Source organism: Pituophis catenifer, unplaced genomic scaffold (assembly GCF_029215685.1).
Source record: "Pituophis catenifer annectens isolate HBS135680 unplaced genomic scaffold, rPitCat1.0.hap2 SCAF_1, whole genome shotgun sequence".
Taxonomy (NCBI): domain Eukaryota; kingdom Metazoa; phylum Chordata; class Lepidosauria; order Squamata; family Colubridae; genus Pituophis; species Pituophis catenifer.
Window position 1 is genome coordinate 185,860,623 of NW_027256881.1, and position 24,271 is coordinate 185,884,893.

The 24,271-nt window shown below is 42.5% G+C and overlaps 1 protein-coding gene and 1 long non-coding RNA gene across 3 annotated transcripts in view; one reads left to right on the plus strand and one right to left on the minus strand.

Annotated features, from left to right (window-relative positions):
• The first annotated feature begins 1,845 nt into the window (after positions 1-1,845).
• Positions 1,846-24,271, plus strand: part of CAVIN2 (caveolae associated protein 2) — a 33,379-nt gene continuing 10,953 nt past the window's right edge. Inside the window, exon 1 of the mRNA XM_070933288.1 lies at positions 1,846-2,621. Coding sequence (XP_070789389.1) covers positions 2,133-2,621 — 489 coding nt within the window. The 5' untranslated portion in view covers positions 1,846-2,132. The remainder of the gene's footprint in view (positions 2,622-24,271) is intronic.
• On the minus strand, positions 7,611-24,104 carry LOC139309135 (uncharacterized). 2 transcript variants are annotated; one of them, XR_011599792.1, is made up of 2 exons: positions 23,954-24,104; positions 7,611-8,003 (listed from the first exon to the last, which is right to left on the minus strand). It is a non-coding gene; the product is annotated as an uncharacterized lncRNA (long non-coding RNA). The 2 variants fall into 2 exon arrangements; XR_011599793.1 differs by lacking the exon at positions 7,611-8,003 and adding an exon at positions 22,552-23,463.

Sequence of the window (24,271 nt, forward strand, 5' to 3'; positions counted from 1 at the left end):
TCCTTCAAAGAAAAGTAAGCTTTCTATAGGAATCCTGGAGATGCTGAAGTACATTCCTTTGGGTATCTACTTCCACCAATGATAATTTGCCAGTTATTCTGTTGGTTTATATGAACTCAAGTAACTCTCAGTTAATTCCAATAACCTTTTCAAAGGATCTATTCTTTTCCAATTTGCCAACAGATTTATTCCAGAACAGGAATGTACAGAAATTTGGAATAGGGATACTTCAAGGTGCAGTCTACTTTCATTCAACTGATCAGGTAAAGATACCGTACACTGAGTGTACCAGGGATTTATTGGACCCGATGAAATAGAGAACGTAGCAGATACAATTCTACTCTATTTAGTGAGTGCCCTCTTATGAACCCTTCAGTAGGCTAAAATCCAGATAACCACTAAAATTGTGGCAGAAGATTAAGAATATACACTATCTCTTTACTGCAAATCATCTGGACTGTTTCAATCCAGATCAACTTTAAACACAAATCCCACTGACTCCTTGAATTCTTAAGGATTCTCAAACAGGCAATACTCCTGATTGCATGGTGGAGACTTCTAACAGGATGCTTGGATTAGCCAGGTGCAAAAGCAGGCCTCAGTCCTTTTACAGTAGTGGCCAAAATTGTGGAAACCTTTTGGGAAAGTGTAATTTCTAAAACTAGCTAATAACACCACTTTTTTTGTAGTAGTACCATAAAATTATATATCAATGGAAAGATAATTTAATCAAGAATGTAATGCAATAACTTTTATGAAGGATTGGCTATTAGAATAGCACAGTATAAAAAAGAAAAGTGAAACATATAGAAAAAACGAGATATACAAAAATTATCACCAAAAAAACCCCGAGATATACAAAAATTATCACCAAAAAAAACCCGAGATATACAAAAATTATCATGTCTGTTAATATTTAGTTGGGTAACCTTTAGCATGAATTACGGCCTTACAATGTCTTCCCATGGAATGAACCAAGTCTTTTAGTTCTGCAGCTTTTATAATGTGAAACCAAGATTGAATGATTGCTTCTATTAATTGGGCTTTATTGCTGGGTCACTTCTGACTAACAGGTTTCTTTAGTCAGCTCCATAGATTTTCAATTGGGTTAAGGTCTGGGCTATTCCCAGGCCATTGCAGCAGTGGAATATGATTATCTTGAAACTCGAAAAAAAAAGTGGTGTCATTAGCCATCAAACGTCAAAAATATACTTTTCCCAAAAGGTTTCCACAATTTTGGCCGCTATGTTTGGGATGGTTTGCTTAACTGCTTTTAGTCAAGTCGGGATGCACTTGTCCAAACTGAAACGCAGGCGTCGGTATCCACCCCCCCCCCCTCCAAGGTTTTTCTTTTCCACCTTTGGTTTGTATTCTTCATGTACTTTCAAAATGTAATCAACCTGAGCAGGAAGATGATTGATGATCCTCCGCCCCCTCTTCCCCCCCCCCTCCACACTCCTTAGGCATAGGGGCAGTTTTGATAGGATCAGGAATAGCGGGACCGCAGTTCATGTTCCCATACGAAATAAATCCTCGTCGTCTCCCCACATAAATCATATGTTCTCCTGTTGTACTTTCCCTCGGCCATTTCCTTGTTTTCTCCCAGAGAAAGGGCAAACGCAAACAATCCTTTCTATAAAGTCGTTTAAAAAAAAAAAAACCTACACCAGGAAGGGAACACTGGGAGGGGATCCCTTGCGCTGTCTCCGCAGCAGAGCAGCCCGCCCGAAAGTTTACACGGCTGGCCTTAACCAATGGCGGGTTGCGGCGGCGAGCCAGGCCTGTGGAGGTTTTTTTTCCCCTCTTTTTTTTTTTCCTTTTTTGCCCCCGCCTTTGCCAGTGAACTCATGAGTGAAATATGACATTCCGCCCGTAAAGAAAAAAGGGCGAGGAGGAAAGGGCGAGGGAGGGACGGAGGGGGAAAATTTAAACCTGCAGGCGACGAACTCCGGGCTTGAACCCTTCCTGGTTTCAGAATCTGGGGATTAGAAAGGGCGGGGCCGCGCCGAGCTTTTCTCAAGTTTTCGGCTACTGCAAAGAAGCCTTTGAGGAGCTCGGCGTTGGGGCAGATTGCATTCCTGCCCTCGAGAAGACACTGCGAAAGCGGCCCAACGTCTTCTAGCCTCGCCGCGATGGAGGAGGACGGAGTGCAAGCGGAGAAGAGCAGCGCCTACGTTTCCCCCAACTCCGATGGGCCTCTGGATGCCAGCAATCCCAGCCCGGTGCCCTCGGGCAGCCGCAGCCCCAGCTTGCTGCCGCCAGCGCCGGGCGAGGCGATTCGGGACAGCTCGCAAGTCAACGCCATCACGGTGCTGACTCTTCTGGACAAGCTGGTGAACATGCTCGACTCGGTGCAGGAGAAGCAGCAGAAGATGGAGCAGCGGCAGATCGATCTGGAGGGCTCGGTCAAGGGCATCCAGAGCGATCTGAGCAAGCTGTGCAAGAACCACACGTCCACCAGCAACACGGTGGCCAAGCTGCTGGAGAAGTCGCGCAAGGTCAGCGCCAACACGCGCGAGGTGCGCGATCGCATGGACCGCCAGTGCGCCCAGGTGAAGCGCTTGGAGCACAACCACGCGCAGCTTTTGCGCCGCAACCACTTCAAGGTGCTCATCTTCCAGGTCGGTATGCGCGAGAAGCGAGGGGGTGGGGAGAGATTGGAGGTTTTGGGAGTGGTGGGTTTGGGACGGGCCTAAAGAAATTCTTCCCGTTGAGCTTTTGAAAAAGTAGACTTGTTGGGAATTAAACGCGGAGCAAAGTGGGGACGGTGGGATACCTTCTTCCCTGAAAGAAAAGTGGACTATAAACTTAAGTACAAATAGTCCTTGATTTACAATTGAGCCCAAACTTTACTGTGAAACATTGGTTAAATGAATTTGCCCCATTTTACAACCTTTCTTACCACAACTAAGTGAATCACTACAGTTTCTCAGTTAGGAACACGGTTAAGTGAATCTAGCTTTCCCATTGACTTTGCTTCCAAAAGGTGATTTACATGACGGGGACACTGCAACCGTCATAAATATGAGTCAGTTGCCAAATGTCTGAATTTTTATCAGGTGACCATGGGGATGCTGCAGTGGTCGTAAGTGTGAAAAATGGTCATAAGTCTTGGTAGTATAGTGGACTAAGTACACTGTTATTAACATCTGCTGCTTGCAATTACTGCAAGTTCAAATCTCACCAGGCTCAAGGTTGACTCAGCCTTCCATCCTTTCAAAGGTAGGTAAAATGAGGACCCAGATTGTGGGGGCAATAAGCTGACTTCGTATAAATATACAAAAAGTATGAAGGCTATTGCTTAACGCATTGTAAGCCGCCCTGAGTCTCCAGAGAAGGGCGGCATATAAATTAAAGCAAAAAAAAAAAAAAGTCACTTTTTTCAGTGGTGGTGTAACTTTGAACAGTCAGTAAACAAATGTTGTAAGTCAAGGATTACCTGTACTGCAATCAGTGCAGCTCTCACACTTCCCCCTCATTGCATATTAATAATTCATTCATTTTTAGTATGTTTTGAGTATTATTTTCTCCTTGCTGACAACTTTACACGTAGAACATACACAAAATATCTAATAAATTGGTACAATTTGAAGCCTTGCTGAAATTCATTATCCCTAAACTGAAAAAAATACATGAATCAAAATAAATCTAGGCTCCCAAATTCCATCAAGAGCTGCATTTATAGGCTCTGGAAAAAATTATTAGTTACTGCTGCAGCCCCACCCAGCCTAGCTGTTGGCAAATACTTCCGGCTGAATTCTCCCTCTAAAATGATTCCTTTTTCCAGCAACATCGACCGCAGGCAACAACAACTGCCTGGTGTATTGAAGCCAAAGTATGTCTGTCTGGACTCAGTGGAGTTTACTCCCAAGTTACTTTGCTGGGGATTGATATTTGACTAGCATCTTCTCAATTGCATAAGAAATGAATCACTGCCCCTGCATTTGTTTTCTAGTAAAAGTAAAAAAAAAAAACCACTTTGTATTTTTCCTGCGTGGCAATGCTGTCTATATAGCTTTTCATCATATGGGTAACACAAAGTAAAGATAGATTTACTTCCTAAAGTATTTGTCCCACCTTCCATAGAAATAAGATCAGCAATCAAATCCAAGCTTTCAAGCTGTGCTAGGTTGCATTTTTTACATGAAAAATAAGGCCCAATTTAAAAGATTGGCAGTGTTTTCTTCATTTTTTAAGATTTTCTTCCTTAACTCATGATTGGAGTTTAAATTTCACGCCTCCTTGTTTAACTGTTGACATTAATCTGTATATTGGGGCTTAAAGCACACAGAAAGTTGTTCTTAGGAGAGAAATATTTGACGTCTTCGTTGTCCTGAGTAAATGATTCCAACTCTTTCTGTTCTTCTAAATTGTTATTTTTAAAATGTTTTGCAATAGTATTTCTATGCATTATCCTGTCTTCTACAACTTCTAACGGTATGTCTGTTGATGAAACCCAAAGTCTCCATCATACATATCTGAAGTAAAACATCTTGGACGTGTGTCTGCAATTTAATGTTAATTATGTTAAGGAACATTCTTTGATTAATTGAACGGTAAATAAAGGCACTACAGGTGTGCCCCTCCTAAAAGTTTTCCTTCTCCTTATGCCATCTTTCTTCTTATATTGTGATCCTGATCCATGATGAATTTTTTAAGGAGTATTTGATCCTTTGCATGTTAAAAATATCTACTGGGCAGAGTGGGCCTTGTTCCCTTTTTTAGCCATCGGAAACACAGTTTCATAGGCCAAAGAAAATTGCTACTATTTAGGGCTATTCAGTAAATAAATCAGGATTGAGTGACTGGTGGGCTTTCAGGTATGCATTACATACCTGAATGTATGTAATGCATCCCTTAATATTGGACTAAGGTGTTGATTGGGGTTGCATAGGGTGGTAAAAAGAGCCTTGGTGGCGCAGCAGACTAAAGTGCTGTTAAATAGCACCAGCTGCCTGCAATTACTGCAAGTTCAAATCTTACCAGGCTCAAGGTTGACTCAGCCTTCCATCCTTTCGAGGTAGGTAAAATGAGGACCCGGTTTGTGGGGGCAATAAGCTGACTTTGTATAAAAAAAAGAACACCGCTTTGGGGGGGGGCGAAAGCCGTACTAAGCAGGTATATGCAAAAATATGAAGGCTATTGCTTAATGCATTGTAAGCCGCCCTGAGTCTCTGGAGAAGGGCGGCATATAAATTGAACCAATAAATAAATAAATAAATAAATAAATAAACCCCAATCAGTTAAGGGAGGAAGGATACAGGTATTATTATAATAATGGTGGGTGAGAGCAAAGCAGGCTGAGAAACATTTTTTAAAAGCTTGGGGACCTCGTCTAAACTTTTTTTATTATTATTAAAAAGTTTTATCAAATATTACAACAATTTTTCCCATCCCTCCTCCCCCCCATCCCTCCTCCACCCACCCCCCATCCCTCATCCCCCTCTCCTTCCAACCCCCCACCCCAGACTTCCCAGAGCAAATACAGGGTATAACATTTAACAAACATAAACTAAAATAAGCTAATTTTCTGTAGGCTCCAAACTCCCTCTTGCTCTTTAACTCCCCTTTCAACTAACAAAACATAATTCAAAAAGAAAATTTTGGTTTCATTCCTCGTCTAAACCTCGTCTAAACTTTTGATGGGTTACAGATGGTGCTTCTTTTATTTAACTTAGAGAATGAAAATGCTCCAAAAGCTTTGTTCCCACTCCCTTTACCTGCTCTATTATTCTTCCTTGGACAAGAGCATCCTTAAATTAAAAAAAGGCAAATTACTTATCTCATAATTAAGGAACACGTACACTGTGTTTATATTAAAATCTTCTGGGCAGAATGATATTGAGATCTGTGTAGCATCTCTACATTTACACCACTCTCTTTTTTCCATTCCATGTACAGAAGCCAGCTGATGTAACAATTGCATGTTTCAATCCCAATGAAGTAATAGAATGGCACTTGAGGGCAGCAGACAGGGGTTGTGGTTAGTCCTTATGACACCCATGATCTTCTGTTGCCAGTCATTAAGCAATCTGCCTGATCCTTAATCACTACTTGTTTCAATTCATTTGGTGATTTGTGTTGCATAAACAAAGCGATGCTTTTTCACCTACTGTATATACTGGAGTCAAACTATATGAGAGACGCCTCTTTTCCTGGCAAGGGCTCTCTCTCTCTCCCAGCATCTGGCATGTCTATTAAAGCAAGTTAGACAAAATGTAGTCAGGAGACAACAAGCAAATGTGGTATGAAGAACAGCTGCAGGGGTGGGATTGGCCAGGTGAGATCTCGGGCAGAACAGCTGGAACAAGACCAATATCATTCCAGCGTCCATCACCTCCACTTGCCTCCAGAAGTTACGGGTGCTCCAGCACTGTGGAGGTTTTTAAGAACATGAATTGTAGGGTGGAGCATGCATTCAAAATGTTTCAGATGAGTACTTCACAGAAGAATGAGCAGAGCATAGTACTTATTCAAGAAGTCCCATATTTTCACAGGTTCTGCAAGAGGTTCTGAAAAAACTGCTGTTGCTTTTGAGTCCTTCAAGTACCTGCAACTTGTTTTTTCAGAGTCACATGAAAGCCTGAAAAAGTGGAGCTGGTTGGATGAAGAGAGCAATTACAAGGTCCAGAGCAATTATTCTCAATACCTTCGGAATACCTAATAAGCATCTATATGTCAGCCCCAGCTCTATTTTAGAATAGGCTAGAAAATTCAATATATTTCGCTCCTTCTGTCAGTAGTCATGCTGGAAATGGTAAATCAATCCAAATGGTTAATTATGGATTTTCAAGGCAAGAAACTTTTTTTTAATTGTTTGGAAAGTAGCCAACTGCTTGAAACAAAGCAATTAATTAATTGAAGTCATTAAAATGGGAAGACAAGCCATTTTACAGCTGTTCTTTTGTGTAATCTTTCCAGAAAAAGCAGGGATGGTAATTTCCAAATCTAGTTATATGGTACTTAAATGATAAGCAGTTTTCCTTCAGCTCATGCATGGGGCACCAATTCTCATTTCAACCCAAAAAGGAGGGTGACTCACACTTTCTTTTCTGATTATCCAGCACCAACACTCCAAGCAGGTTGCCAGAGAGATTGTAATGGGTGTCTTGATCTCAGTGTGTTGGAGGGGCATGCTTAGGATTCTTGACATTCTCCTAGCAGTGAGAAGTACCAGAGGGAAACTACTATCAAGAGTATACTTGGAACATATTGACCTGAAGTCAATGGGCTTACTTCCAAAGAAGAATGCATATGGTTTGGTGATTGGTTGACTCTCTCTAGAATTACATCCAGCATTACACATTTAAGAAACAGAATAAACCACAAAGGTCATTTTCATAGATGAAGAGCAATTTTGTCCCAAAGCATAACGTACGCCACTATCTGTTCTATGTATACCCCAATGAATTATAAATTTGAAAAGCTACATAGTTTTAGGCATTATCTTTGAAATAGTCAAGATTAGTAGTCCTTCAGATAATATGTGGGTGTCTTTAAACAGAGTTTAAACAAGTATTTAAACAGAACTTTATCCAACTAGCACTGAAGACCTTACCTAGTTGGGTAATGAAATGTTTGCAAGAAAACAACGAAGCTCAGACAGCACAAATGATTCCACAGTACTTTATTCAATTTGGCACCCTCCAACAACTTGGTGTTAAAACTACAGCTCCCAAAATTTCTAGCTTGTGGTTCTTCATTGACCAAGAACATGGAGAGTTGTATTTTCAATGCATCTGAAGGACATCAAGTATAGGATTCAAAAGAGAGGACAGCAGTCCCTTAATGTCTCCATTTTGGGACAGTTATTTCATTAGTCACCAAAATAATCTATTACTCTCTATGTGTTGATCCCCTCCAGCATCTCAAACTATCGAACTATTGCTGAAGAAACTACAATACAGTGTCAGATGCCTATTTTACAGAATCAATAAACAATGTCTTGAGTTCCCATTTCTTATGTTGGTATCTGTGCTTTATTTGTTCATTCAAAGTTCATTCTAAAAAGCCAAAGAGAAGGAAAGAAGGGAGAAAAAAGCAAACATAGGAATGAGTGTATAAAGTTAAATCATATTTTGATAACTAGCTAGATAGAATTAACTCAGTCATGGGGACAAGACTCAAATGAGTTGTCTACCAGAGATTATATAAAATTATTTTATTTTTCCAGGTTTATCTGCTGCAACCTAATGGAATGTGCTAACTTTTCTGTGTACATTTTTATCACTGTATACATTAGTTAGCCTATCCAACTCTAGCTGATTTGAAGGAAAAAAAGCTAAGCGGGATGATCATACATGGAGAAAATATACGTGGTCACTGAAAGTCTACAAACTTGGTTTAAAAAAGATTTTACTACATTGCTTATCTCCAATAGTAGTTTTGAAGTCACATGTAATGTCTGTTATATTTATATAGTGTTTTAAAATTGGTATAATTATTTATTTTCTCCATGGTCTTTACAATACCCATTAATTTGTAAGATGGTAAGAAGCATTCCAGATCAAACTAAAGCAGTGATTTTCAAACATTTTGTCTCAGGACATCTTTACATTCTTAAAAATATTGAGGACTTCAGAGAGCTGTGACTGGTGTGGGTTATAGATATTGATATTTGCTATGTTAGAAATTAAAAATGATACATTTTAAAATACTTAATTAATTTTGCAGAACCCCCAAGGGCCCCAAATCACACTTTGAGAACCACCGAAGTAAAAGATAATAAGACCCAATGTTCTATTCTGACAAAAAGTCTATTAGATATACATAAGAATCCCAGAAGCAGGTCCTTAATGCACAAATACCATCCTGCTCATATTTGCCAGCAATCAGAATTGAGAAAGCTGACTTCTTGAAATTGAAGATTTCATACCAGTACTAAAGCCACCAAAGAGGAAGAAAGGTGTCCATGTATACTTTTTCCATGCCAGGTATAATTTTATGCAGATCTGTCTGATCTTCCTTATTCTCCCCACCTCCCCAAAAGGTAAACAACCTGTTCATTGCAATGTGTCCTCATATAGGTAGTCTTTGCTGAACAATGATAATTGGGACTAGAGATTCTGTAAAGCACAATGATACTGATCATGCTGCTTAACGACAGTAATTCCAGCAGTCCCAAATTACCATCATTAGGCAAATTATAGCAGTTTTTTAAGCCAGCACCTCATATGACCACAAATTCCGACTTCCTGCTGGCTTTCCCATTGACTTTGCTTGTGGGAAGCTGGGAGGGAAGATCTCAAATAGCGATTACATGACCGTAGGGCACCACAACAACCAGAACTTCAAGGAATGGTCATAAATAACATCAGCGCCATTGCAAGTTCTGACAGCCACTGAACTAGTGGGCATTAACCAAGGACCACCTAAGAGAATTGCTCCAGCCCCCTACTTGATAACTTCATTGTCCACAATTATTTAATAAGTTGACTGGATTCACTTTTTTTTCTGAAAAACAACTTTCTCACCATGTAGCTAGTGATTAGTCAGCAAGGAAATGTATAAACAATCACTTTTCACCTCCATCCTATATAAGAATTTTACCATGCTTCCATAAAAATAAAACTCCACATGCAACTCCTGATCAGTCCAATTGTACCAACAGCATCAACATTGAAAGACATGTTCGTGCTGAAAACACTTCTTCCTCTACCCAGTGGATGTTGTTCAGTTTCTACATCACTGCTCACACACAACAGCCACTCAACACAGTTTGTGTTAGAATGTAATCACATGGATATACATTTTCTAGCTCAGAGCTATGTCGGAATCTGTATTTGTTTCCTCATATGACATTTTCTTCTAGGATGCATAGCTTTTAGAGGAAGTGCCTATGCCAAGTTGCTTTATTGAACATGCAGAGTATAACTTCATCAGATAAACAGCATTTTCTTTTATCTGCCCCAGTGGGCAGAAATGAGAGAGTATGCTGGGAGATTCCTTTGAGCTGTTTTAAGTTCATTTACTTCTGGAGTAGGATTTAGTACACGGGGAATATCTTGCTTTAGTTTTAAAAAGATTGTGCCTTTTTCTCTTAAAGGCTTTCCGGAAGCATGCACTCCGTAACTCTAGAAGATGGGAGAGGTTGAGAGATTTTGAAAAGGCTCTTTTCATGCTATCACATAGCTACCTTCCGCCGCAACACAATCCTTAAGGAGCTTAAAGGCATTGAGGAAGGTGCTACAGGTGCATTCAGGTATGGCCCACAGCACCTTTACTCCTTCAAATACAAACTGTTGTGTGGTCTTAATATCTTGGCATATTGTGCAAGTGGATTGGTGGGTGGCAGGCAAGCAACTTTAATGTAAAGCACTGTCCATCTGGTTTCAGTTTAAAACATTTACAATCTGTTTCCCGAACACGCATTCCAAATGAGAGGCACAGTAGGTGTGCAGCTTTACTGCACTTTTGGGGTGTGGCTAAAAGGCCACCTCAGTTCCTGAAAGTATTTCAGGTATAGCCACTTTAAAAGCAGTTTGAAAAGAGGATGGAAATTTAAAAATGAAGTCTTTTAACTAATTTTATTATTATAAAATAGTTCATCATAGTTTATATTATTTATAAACCATGATTAACTATTTTATATTTTTTAATTTGTTCATTAGATCAATTTATATGGTGGCTTGTCTCGTAAATGTGGCTCTGGCCAGCTTGATCGATTACATCCCATCAAGTCTTAGCGACCAACCACATATTAAAAACAATATAAACATAATAAAAGCAGAGGCATAAACATTCATGTTAGTTAATAACTGACTAGGTTTAGTTCATAATTTAGCTAACTATCTCAACACTCTATTATTAGTTAATTTTTTTTTTAATTTGATTTATATGCTGCCCTTCTCCGGAGACTCAGGGCGGCTTACAATGCATTAAGCAATAGCCTTCATACTTTTTGTATATTTATATAAAGTCAGCTTATTGCCCCTACAAACTGGGTCCTCATTTCACCTATCTTAGAAAGGATGGAAGGCTGAGTCAACCTTGAGCCTTGGAGAGATTCGAACCAGCAGTAATTGCAGGCAGCTGTGTTAATAACAGGGTGCTTAGACCACTGTACTATCAAGGCTCTTTAATAAGTAATTATGATTTATTAATACTGATCCACACCATTTCATCTCACAATTGAGTTACAGCTTTAAAATAAATTTAGAAAATTACGATAAAAATAAAATTCCTTCCTGTGTGTACTCTTTTGTGTAAATACTAGTGATCATGGAAACACCTGAGACTCTTAGAGAAACGAAGCAGCAGACAGAACTGTTGCCATGGCAATATCTTGATAAGTGGCAACCGAAGCTGGAAGGATCTAGCAGGCTGAGGCTGACCCACTGTAGACTACTGGACCTCAGTTTACAAAGATGCTTTGTAGAATAAAGTTGATGATCTGCAGCCCTAGAGTAGGACTAGAGGTAGATGAAAACCTTTAGTCTTTGCTGCCATCTAATGACTGTTTGGATTTTTGCAGCCCCAATACGTATGGCCTGCAGAGTCATGTGTCTTTCAACCTAATTAGAAAAGTCCTACAGTACAAGGCATTAAATACAGAACTTTGATAACTTCGACCTATCCCTGGAAACACGGATCTAGTGTTGGAGAAGCAGAGGGGAAAAAGAAAGAGAAAAAGAGCAGCCCAACTAGCAGCTCAGGAAAAAAAAAAAGTTTTCCCATTTCTGCTGTAAAGTAAATGAATGGACTTAATGCCCAGGCACTCCAATTTTTTAGAAGTCTTTTGAGAAACTCCGCTGTGTTAAAAGATCTGCTTATAAAAGCCAACTTGGTGCGGGTTTTTTTAATAGGATCAACGGTTTGCATACCATCCCCTTTTTTAGCAGTAGTCTGGATTATGCAGAATCTAAATTTGAATCAAGTTTACAAGACATTCCGCTTAGTTCTGAAAAGGGGAGGGAATTTGGAAGGTTTTATGCAGATATGATGTGTGCATAGCTTACATTTGTTTTCCCGTTTAACAACTTGTGTTCCCTTAGATGACGATTCTTTAAATATATCAAGTGGGCCCCATGGAAAATGTTTGGTGTGCTGACATGCTAATCTCTTGTCCATTCACCCTGGAAGGAAGAGCCCCTGCCTTGCTTTTCATTGTTCTCCTCACCCGGTTTTCTCATTTAAACCCAAAGAAAGAGGATAATCTATTTATTTTTCATTTTTTTGCTGGGCTTTTCCTAAGGGCAAACTATAAGTTTTCAGCTATTCTATATAAACTTTTTAAAAAGAATAAAAAGAACCAGCCAGAATGTTCACAATATCCTGCTTCTTTGTTTTGTTTTAAATCCAGAAAATAGGGATCTATTTTATTGATTGATAGGAGAGAGAAGGAAAACTATTTCAATCAAAATTTCTGACAAGTGGACAGTCACTTGTCTGGAATGGTATACGATTTCTTGCTTGAGCGGGGAATTGAACTAGAAGACATCCAAGTCCTTTCCAACTCTGTTATTCTATTATCTGCTGTTTCTTGATTTTGCTTAGGTTGTAGCCATTGGTGGGATTCAAATAATTTTAACAACAGTTTGGCTGTCATGAGAGGCGTGGCTCATCCCCGTCCTCCAGCTCCACTGCACACGCAGAACGAGCCTCCCGCGATGGCCAACCTGACCCTAGGTGAACCAGTTGTTTACATTACACACACATACATGCTATCAAAGTGGATCCGTGGCGCTGCACTGTGCTGCAATGGAGAAACAGGCAATGGAGCAGCCAGCACAAGGGAAGGAGGAGGAGCAGGGAGAAGAAAGAGAGAAAGTGGCCTTCTCCTTCCCTCGCACCGGCCGCTCCGTTGCCCATTTCTCCATTGCAGCACAGTGCCCAGGATCCACTTTGATAGCGGGGCGGGTGGGTAATTTAACAACTGGTTCGCTTGAACTGGTGTGAACCGGCTGAATCCCAGCACTTGACTTGTAGCCTAGCCTAACCTCCTTGGTTTTCCTGTGTATTGATGAGAAATAGGATGTACTGTAGGTCTGAATATATATCTGGAATAAAAGGGGCAGAGTAGGTGGCCCACTGCCTGACTAGGTGGCTCTGAGGCTAAGACACTGAGCTTGTTGATCAGAAAGGTCGGTGGTTCAAATCCCTAGTACAGGTCTCCTGCCTGAGGAGAGGGTTGGACTAGATGACCTCTAAGGTCCCTTCCAACTCTTGTTACTCAGTAAAATTCTTACCATTTGGCCAATTCAGAGAGTGCCTTTGGCTGGTTGCATAATGTGCACTGAGATTGTATGAAAGTTCAGCATTTGGGATAAGCCTTATATGATAAGAAATACAGACTCACACCCCAGCTATTGCAGTCACTTTTGGGCATCCCATGACTCGTAGTTTGAAACCTTTATGGAAGGTGAAATGGCTCCATCATGGTGGATGGAGATGTAAGAGACAAGATCCTGCTGCTGTTCCCTTTCTTCTAAGCCTCTTCTGGATAAAGGGATATCCCTGCTTTGCTACTGCCTCAGGGCATTTTGTGAAATTAGGGTCAAGACAAACCCATATAACCAAGTAGGGGCCCAAGTGGCTAAGCACCTTTTTGAAACTTTAGCTTCGCTCCTGTATGAGTACAGCTTTCCTGTATCAGAATTGTTATGGCATTTGAGCATACACATGAGTGTGTTAGCATACAGTAGATAAGCCTTTTTTGGACATCTCATGATACATGCCAAAATTACGGGAGTGACTGATCTATTTGGTTCCCAGAGTTTACAGTTTTCTCTTCTTAGTCTGTCCAAAGAACAGTCCTGCCACACCCCAGAAAAAATGATAAACATTGCTATAATGTTCCAGGCCCTTCTCCTTCCCCTTCCCCTTCCTGTTCCCTTTGTTTAAAGGTCTTCCCCAGACCAAAACTCTTGCAGTGATCGCTGTTACTCCGTCACATAAATCTAGTTTGAAAAGGCTATTAAGTTATTTAGACCATTGTCTGATATAAAGAAAAAAACACCTAAGGGGAGGTGGAGAAGAAACACTGAAAGCAAGCACATCTAGTAGGTTGCAGTTTCATTTCGGAGTCCTTTTGAAATATCTGAAAAATAACTGACACTTTTTCTCTTCTCTAAACAGTTCTAAACTCTGCTGGCGAGGACAAAGAACCTGTGTCTGCTTAGTGTGCGGTTTCAGTTTAGCTCTTGATTTTTTTTTTCAAAAGCTCATTAAATGCGAGACTGTGTGTTCCTCCAAGGCCCTTGTTTAGCAACAAATGGATGTGGAAATAAATATGCATACATTTCGTGCTTGTAAGGAGCCACTCCTCTAGTTAGTTCATGTGGTTAGAGTTTACTGCTGGTGGTCAGTGAAATGTTGAGATTATGAGATATACAAAGGAGTGAATTAAAGCTTGTTATTTCTCACTGTTCTGACGCGTGCATCTGGAGGTTAAGAGAATTCTAATCTGCCTTTTCTTGGCTATATACAAGCTTCTGTTATCTTTCCCCATTTACTTATAAGGAGAAAGATCCCTTCATGAGACACAGAATGAGTGATAAAATGATCCACATATTTTTGAAACAGCAATTGCTGTTCCCGAGTCCATGTGCAAAATGTTACTGTAGGGTGTCAGTGAAGGCTCTTAGTGAAATCAGCCCATTGACAAATACTTGAAGCTTATTTTGATACGGTGAGGAAATATGTGAGTCTTCTTCCTATTGACTGCATCCATATCATGTTTTTGGCATTGTTACCTAAATAGCTTGTCATTGCTTTCTTCCCAGAAGTTTTCTGGATCTAACTAGTGTCTGCAGTGTTGGGATTCCCATGTAGTTAGCTCTCCAAATTTTGAACAGAGCCAATCGTGTTTAGTTTCAGAGATCAGTCAGGATTGCTGACTGATCTCTCCTTTTTCTTTTGGATTAATGTAACTCATTCTGAGTTACATTATTCATAGCTACCCATAAAAAGTAGCTGTTATGGCTCTTTTAATATAGGATGCAGAAGACTGTCACAATCACTTCCTTTTAGTTCTTCTGAGTGGGATATTAAACACAAGCTGCGAAAGGAGAGCCCCTCTCAGTAGTTCAGTCTAAGTTTTCAGAATGAGGTGAGGAAGGAGATAGTCAAACACTTGTGGCAGGTGGGAGCAGGGGTGAAATCCAGCAGGTTCTGACAGGTTCTGGAGAACCGGTAGAAGAAATTTTGAGTAGTTCGGAGAACTGGCAAATACCACCTCTGGCTGGCCCCAGAGTAGGGTGAGAATGGAGATTTTGCAATATCCTTCACCTGGAGTGGGGTGGGAATGGAGATTATGCAGTATCCTTCCCCTGCCACACCCACCAAGCCACACCATGCCCACCAAGCCACGCCCACAGAACTAGTAGTAAAAAAAATTGGATTTCATCACTGGGCGGGAGGGGCTGGATATGATGGCGGGACATTGTCCTAACCTGCTGTTAGGCTCCCTCCCTGGGCTAGCTCAACCTGGGCTGAAGCTTCCTAGAGCCACTTCCTACAGTTGACCCTCTCTTCCTTCTTGTTTCTTCTTCAGTTTAAGCTTGGCAACTTTCCTATCGTGCAGTGGGCACCCTTCTTTGCAGTTCCCAGGTTTTGTGCTAGAGAACAGCTGGCTGTTTTCCATTTTTCTTTCTAGAGTTGCTCTTGCCCTTGCTTTCCTTCCCTCTCTACTGACTGAATAGGATGACTCGCCATGTCTGGCGGTGGGATTAGATCTCTATACATATATTTATACATAGCCAGAAATGTTGTCAACTTATTGAAGGCAAAAACTCTTGTTATGCTGGGAAACATGAAAAAGACATGTTCTTCATGCATTGGTCAATTATCTTAAAACACCTAGATCTCAATCACCATCACCCTAAGAACACACTAAAAAAAGATTTTTGCATTTAATTTGTTTGCACAGATAGATATGTGTGTGCACATACTCATGCTTCAAAATCATTCCGTCATCAGTATAGTTCATGTCATCATGATGATCTGTTCCATCTACGGGTACCTTTGAGACCGACTTTTGCCACCAGTAGCCTCCCACCAAGCCAGTCCGCTCCCACAGAGAGGGGCTCCTCAGGGTGCCATCGGCCAAGGTATGTCGGCTGGTGACACCCAGAGGGAGGGCCTTATCTGTGGGAGCTCCTGCCCTGTGGAATTTATTTTTTTATTTTTATTTTATTTTGAATTTGTATACCGCCCTTCTCCCTGAGGACTCAGGGCGGTGAACAGCCAAGTAAAAACATCAAGTACAAATATTAAAATACAGTTAAAATATACATATATAAATTTGGCCCCATTAATTAAAAACAATAAACAAAACACTTAAAAACACTTAAAAAAATTAGGCCAGCCCGGCTTGCTGGAAAAGGAAGGTTTTAAGGGCACGGCGGAAGGCACCGAGGTCTTGGATTCTCCTTATCTCTGGAGGCAATTGATTCCAGAGGGTAGGTGCCCCCACAGAGAAGGCCCTCCCCCTGGGGGTCACCAGCCTGCACTGTTTGGCTGATGGCACCCCGAGGAGGCCCTCTCTGTGGGAGCGCACGGGTCGATGGGAGATTGTCGGTGGCAGCAGGCGGTCTCGAAGATAGCTAGGCCCTATGCCATGGAGCGCTTTAAAGGTGATAACCAACACCTTGAAGCGCACCCGGAAGACCACTGGGAGCCAGTGCAGCTCGCGCAGGAGCGGTGTTACATGGGAGCGCCAGGCTGCTCCCGTCACTACCCGCGCTGCTGCATTCTGGACCAGTTGGAGCCTCCGGGTGCTCCTCAAGGGGAGCCCCATGTAGAGAGCGTTGCAGTAGTCAAGGCGAGAGGTGACGAGGGCATGAGTGACTGTGCACAGGGAATCCCGATCAAGAAAGGGCCGCAACTGGCGGATCAGGCGAACCTGACAAAAGGTCCCCCTGGTTACAGCCGTCAGATGTTCCTCCAAGGACAGCTGCCTATCCAGGAGGACTCCCAGATTGCGAGCCCTCTCTGTGGGGGCCAACGACTCGCCCCCAATAGTCAGTGATGGAGTCAACTGACTATATCGGGATGCCGGGAGCCACAGCCACTCAGTCTTGGAAGGGTTGAGCCTGAGCCTGTTCCTCCCCATCCAGATCCGCACAGCCTCCAGGCACTGGGACATCACTTCAAGGGCATCGTTGGGGTGGCCTGGGGTGGAGATGTACAGCTGGGTGTCATCAGCGTACTGGTGGTATCTCACCCCAAAGCCACGGATGATCTCGCCCAGCGGCTTCACATAAATGTTGAACAGGAGGGGCGAGAGGACCGACCCCTGAGGCACTCCACATATAAGAGGCCTTGAGGTCGACCTCTGCCCACCTGCCAACACGAACTGCGACCGGTCGGAGAGAAAGGAGGAGAACCACCGTAATACGGTGCCCCCCATCCCCAACTCTTCCAGCCGGTGCAGCATGATACCATGGTCGATGGTATCAAAAGCCGCTGAGAGGTCTAACAGGACCAGAACAGAGGAACAACCCCTGTCCCGAGCCCTCCAGAGATCATCAACCAACGCGACCAATGCCGTTTCCGTGCTGTGTCCAGGCCTGAAACCCGACTGGAACGGATCTAGATAGGATGTTTCCTCCAAGAATTGTGGAAACTGTCGCGCGACCACACTCTCAACAACCTTCGCCAGGAAGCGAAGGTTGGAGACAGGACGATAGTTGGCCAATATTGCCGGATCCAGGGACGGCTTCTTGAGGAGAGGCCTCACCACCGCTTCTTTCAAAGCGGCGGGGAAGTGACCCTCACTCAACGAAGCGTTGATAACACCCTGGAGCCAGCCTCGTGTAACCTCCCGGGAGGCCAGTACCAACCAGGAGGGACACGGGTCCAGTAAACATGTGGCCGCACTAAGTCTCCCCAAAATCCTGTCCACATCATCCGGAGTCACAGCATCAAACTCCTCCCAGGTAACATTCTCAAGACTATTCCTCGTCACCCTGCCCTGATCTACCCAGTCAGAGTCCAAATCCCCCCGGATCTGAGCGATTTTGTCATACAGGTATTGTCCGAAATCCTCCGCCCTGCCTTCCAAGGGATCCTCCCGCGCTCCCGGATGGAGCAGGGAGCGGGTTACCCTGAACAGGGCGGCCGGACGATTCCCTGATGACGCAATAGAGGCGGAAAAGTAGTTAAACTTTGCCGTCTTTATCGCCACTAGGTAGGTCTTAATATGCGACCTTACCAGTGTTCGGTCAGATTCAGCGAGACTGGCTCTCCAACCACTCTCTAGGCGTCTTTTCCGGCGTTTCATCTCCCTCAGCTCCTCGGTGAACCAAGGAGCCGCGAGGGATCGACACCGGGTCAGAGGCCGCAAAGGCACGACTCGATCCAAGGCCCCACCAGCCGCCCGATCCCAGGCAGCTACCAGGTCCTCGGCCGAGTCGTGTGCCAGATCTTCAGGAATTGGCCCAAGCTCCGTCTGGAACCTATCAGGATCCATCAGGCGCCTGGGGCGGATCCATCTAATTGGGTCCGCCTCCCTGCGGCGGGGTGTAGCGGTTCGAAGGTCCAGACGAAGGAGTGAGTGATCTGACCATGACAAGGGTTTCATGTCTATATCCCCTATAATAAGACCACTCAACCACTGGCCAGAGACAAAAATCAGGTCCAGCGTGTGTCCCCCCCTGTGAGTGGGGCCATGAACTAACTGGGTCAGGTCCATGGCCGTCATGGAAGCCATGAACTCCCGAGCCATCTCTGACGTTTCACCAACGGACGGCAGATTGAAATCACCCATGACCATAAGCCTGGGTGTATCAACTGCCACCGTGGCTATCACGTCGAGTAGCTCGGGCAGGGCCGTTGCCACGCGGCAGGGAGCCAGGTACGTAAGCAGCAAGCCCATCTGAACCCCATGACCCCATCTCACAAAGAGGGACTCACACCCGGCAATCTGTGGCACAGTGGTCTCCCTCGGACCCAGACCTTCGTTAATAATAACCGCCACCCCCCCCGCCCCTCCCCTGGGCCCTCGGCTGATGGAATGCTCTGAAGCCTGGTGGACACATCTCAACCAGAGGGACCCCTCCCTCCGGGCCCAACCAGGTCTCCGTAATACCCGCCAGGTCCGCTCCCCCCTCTTGAATAAGATCGTAAATGAGGGGGCCCTTATTTACCACGGACCTGGCGTTGCACAGCATCAGCCGGAGGCCCAGGTCCTGAGTATCTGAGCCACCTAGTATCCGAGGGGAGCCTTGAGGACCGGGGCGTGCAATCGCTCTCAAGTAGCGAGTGCGCACCCCCGGCACAAGATAAGGTCCTCTGCTCCCGCCATATCTGCCCCTCCCATCCACCGTGCTGATGACATCCCCAATCCCTCGTCCTGCGCCCTCCAGACCGTTACCCTGTGCCAGGCTGGGCCCTGACCTAGGTGGATTACCCCCCCCATCCCCTTTGGTCGCCCTCCCAGTTCCCCTTAAAAGATTATTAAAAACCCTAATTAAAAAACCCCTCAATCCCCGCTTTAAAACATGCCACCTCTCGGGGCTCCAAAGCCCGTCCTTAAGGTAGGCCTTCGATAGAGTGGAAGGCCATCGCCGCGAGAGGGGGGCATCTCGCAGCGCAAGCAAATCTGCCGAGGTATAAGCCATACAAGTATGATGAGATGGAAAAGGGGAACCTTGGATGTCAGCGAAATTTAAAGATAGTCATTGAGGTGAGAGATGGCAAAAGAGGCTGGCCAGGATGAAGCTGGGGCCCCTTCACTCTCTCACAGTGATGGGGCGACCAGATCAGATGGTTGCAGTGCAGGCGGATGGCCACAGCCATTCTCTCACCGCGGCTGGATGTAAAAGGCCAACAATAGTCACTTTCTCCCTGCAGATGGAGCAGCAGTCCTTGACCTGGACTCTCAGCTTCTCCCTCCAGCCTGCAATCTCTCCTCCCCCGAGCCAAGGCCTAAAGGTGGAAATCGGGCGGCAGGAATAAACTAGCCAGCAGCAGAAGGAGATAGAGAACAAACATAAAAATCCAGGAGGGTGATAATAAAGTCCCAGAGTCAGTAGTGATGGAAAAATGGAATGAACTGTCTCCGGAATTGCGCAAGATCTCCGACCTCCGTGTATTTCGCTGTGCCCTCAAGACCCTGCTGTTCCGCCAGGCTGGGCTATCAATGTAAATGATTTTAAATTGGGTGTTTTAAATTTTTGGGTTTTAATTTGGGCTGAAATTATTTAATAATTTTAATTATTTTTTAATTGATGTCTGTATATTTCTGTGTTTTTAATAGGCTTGAGTCTGTCAGGAGAAGGGTGGTATAGAAATAAAATTATTATTATTATTATTATTATTATTATTATTATTATTATTATTATTATTATTATTATTATTATTATTATTATTATTATTATTATTATTATTACAGCCCTGCTTTGCCTTCTTATGGTTCTTGACTTGAATTGCCATCAAATAGAAAAGTGCCCTCTGTATAATTGGACACCCAGGCCATTGTATAAACTAGAAAGAGAGAATAAGGATTTCAGAATGATGAAATGAGGGCACAAAGTGCCATTGTAGGGGTTTATTGAATTTCACTGAGTCCCATAACCCTCCCTATGCCCTCACAATAGGACGGGATACAAAACAGTAAATACTTGAGTCCCCTATTGGTGTGTGAAGCTCAGTACATCTAAAAGGCATTTGTGCTGTTGAAGCACCTTTAGGAGATAATGTCTGCTTTAAATAGATAAAACCTCAAAGCCTTTCACTTTTCTTTTGTTTTGATTTTCTGGATTGTTTCCGCTTATCCTCTTTTTCTTTAGTCGGTGGCTGCGGGAGTTGTTAGAAATGCAAGCAGCCGAGAATTGACTGTTTGCAAAGCCTTTTTAAGCTTTGGCATCATTCCTTCCTGCTTTGAGGGGATCATGTAAGTGGCATGATTTTTTTTTTCCATTTGGGATGCAGAAGAAACATTATTCTGCTCATCATATATCACTCAGTGGATGAACAAATTTAGGAGGCGACCCACAATAGGCAAGTATTGTTGGGTGTTTGAAAAAGTACATTTTTAATAGGATATGGGGGAACAGAAGTTTCCAAGTAAATTAAAGATGGGGCGTCTAACCACAATCAGGACTATTCCAAACAATGTTTGCTCTTGGAATGAAACACGCAAGAAGGGAAGAAAATGACAGAAATTCAATTGTTTCACTGTATTTGGTGCTTGGAATTAGAATGAAACAAGATTTGACAAAACAACTGCATGCTCAAAAATCAAGACAAAGTGAGTTAGGAAGGTAAAGATGCAGAAAATTATAATGGACTATGAAAGAAATTGATAACATAGCACACAAGACCATTAAATCTTCTCACAGTGCACCAATTTGCACATATTATTACAGCGCTGCAACTGCAGAACTTTTTGACACATTGGCTTTTTTCCTCTGGGAGGTAGCAAGAAAGAAGAACTCACAAATGCTTTCTGAGCAAATATTCATTATGGGCAGGAACCATTAGGACCATTAAAACCTCTCTTTTTTTCCCCCTTCTAAAATCAGCACTAATTCAAATGTACTTCCACTACTGAATTAGAAAATGGAAGCGTACCGTATTAAATCTGGAAATGGAAAATATATTTTCATCACTTTTCAGTATGTGTAGCTTCCTTCTGATTTAATTATGGCTAATAATTTGGAGCATTTAAAAAAAGCCTTCGCTATGAATCACCCCCTACACACACATCTGCCTTTATATATTATTTATGTAAATGTATCCTAAGTAGTCACTAATATTTAACTCAACTAATTGGAATAACCTTTGTTTTCAGCCTGAATAAATAGGCAATTCATATTCTATTTTTTTTAATTTAAAGGTTGTTGGAGGTTTTTATTTTTAAATCCTCATTTGAAATCAGTTTGTTTTTAGTTTGCAGAATTTGCTCCCAAGGAACATGCCTTTTGATTAGGGGCAGAATGTTCTCTTGTAAAATACCTACAGCTTGAGCAGAACAGCCATCGTATTCTGCTCTCTCTCTCTCCAGGGCCATTTTATATAAATAGGAAGGGTTTTTAGAGGATGTTTATCCTTGGTCATTTTTGACTTTGCAGTAGTGGTGGGTTACTACCGGTTCGCCCCAGATTGGGCGAACTGGTAGCGGCAGCAGCAGGAGGCTCCGCCCATCCATCTGGATGCTTCTGCGCATGTGCAGAAGTGTCATACGTAAGTGAAAGCACGCGCCCCCGAGCAAACCAATAGTGATGGGTTTTGAAACCCACCCCTGCCCTGCAGTATGTTCTGTGGGAATTGCATGAAATGCCAGGAGAAGATTCATATCATGGAGATGAATGAACCTCAAGTCTATCATCTACTATTAGCCTATTCATATCCGATGTTTGCTGTGCCATGTTTTAAATGGATAGCCTAATACTGATGACAATCATAACAGTTTATGGAAGAAACCACAGTTGGTTTTACATCCATACAAATGCATTACTTTTCCAGGGATTCAGAGGTACAAACTATATTGTGGTATTCTAATATTTTGAAAGTGAGAATGCCTTGATACTACATTTTACTTGCTTGTGTAATGATTTGCTGAATCCGACTTTCTGCTAAACAATATTAAAGAAAAGATACGCCATGTTCTTTTTATTTAATTATCCATTTATTTATTAATTATATTTTTAAATCACTGCAATTGTGCAACTTTTAAGTGAAATATCCATAATACAATAACCATAACAATAATCATAACAGTATCAAAGTATCTTAAAACTAGAGCACACAGAAAATTCCACTGCAGTATCTTAAATCATTTTTTTAAAACCCTTATTTCATATAAGATGTAGTATACAAGAAGAACTGAAATTCACATTCTGTAGTTTGTTCAGCTAATTCTAATAGTAGTTGTCTACTTTGACCAAGGATTGTTTTCTGGGATCACGAGCAACATATGATTTACGTTTGAATTGGAATTTATTCAGTTGTTTGCTTATTTTAATGGCAGATCTCAGCAAAAAGCAGAGAAGGGAGACATTTTAAGAGTGAAAGCCATTTTGAATTTTCTCAGGGCAAAACACAATGGCAAAATGTAGGAGGCAGATAAATCAGAGTCCACTTTCTAAGATGGGTGTAATAACTGGCAGAATCCATAAGGAATCCTTGATTCTTTTCCCTTCCCTACTTTTCTCTCTTTTATACTAATGCCATTGTAGGGAGAAGTTTAAAAAAGGAACCAATATTATTCCTTACTTTCCCAAATTGCAGGGCAGATGAGGGAATGTGGAAGAGATGCCAAATTGTACAGATGCTTGGATGAGGCATGTGAAAGCAGGAGAAAATCCTGCTAATTGCTTGTTTCCCCAAATCTGTCCCAAAGTGAAACAGGTTTTCTCAAACAGGAAAAAAAAAAAGGCAATCATTTTGCCATTCCATAATTTAAGTAAGGAAATAAAGTGAAAGAGAAAACCCCATGTTTTCCCTTCTCTAAACATAAAACAAATGAGTGCCCGGGGTTCCGTTTCACAAGAAGATCAGGTGTTCACGGCTGGAGAGCTGACAGGAAAATTAAAAATATGCTTTTAGCATTTATTTTTGAGTCGCATAGTTAACAAACATAATTCACAGCCACAGTATGTTTTAAAGCGGGGTTGAAAATTTTGTGGAAGACATTTCCCTTAACAGCTGTTCCCAATGACTGCCAAGTGAAATAACTATGCTCAGAGCCCGTAAACTTCCAAATATTAAACGATAGGTGTAAACCAAAGATACATAGTATTTGGATCCCAAGTGGGAAAGGTGGTTTGGATCCAGGATCAACATGATCTTGTACCTGGCTGCGACACCCCAGAGAAATACTATTTATTAGTTTGATTTATATGCCACCCTTCTCCGGAGACTCAGGACGGCTTACAATGCTTTTAAGCAATAGCCTTCATACTTTTGTATATACCTGCTTAGTAGGGCTTTTGTTCCCCTAAGCGGTGTTCTATTTTATACAAAGTTAGCTTATTGCCCCCACAAACCGGGTCCTCATTTTACCTACCTCAGAAGGATGGAAGGCTGAGTCAACTTTGAGCCTGGTGAGAATTGAACTCGCAGTAATTGCAGGCAGCTGGCAGCTAAATACTACTTTAACAGTAGTTTAGTCCACTGCACCACCAGGCTCCTATTGAAGTCCCAGGAAAGTGTGTGTGTGTGTGTGTGTGTGTGTGTGTGTGTGTGTGTGTGTGAGAGAGAGAGAGAGACTTCAAGGCATTACAGAGATAATAGCGTCAGTGATGGGTTCCACTTATCTTTGCTACCAGTTTGCAACTGTGACTATGTGTGCACGCACAGTGCTTCTGCGCATGTGCAGAAACTT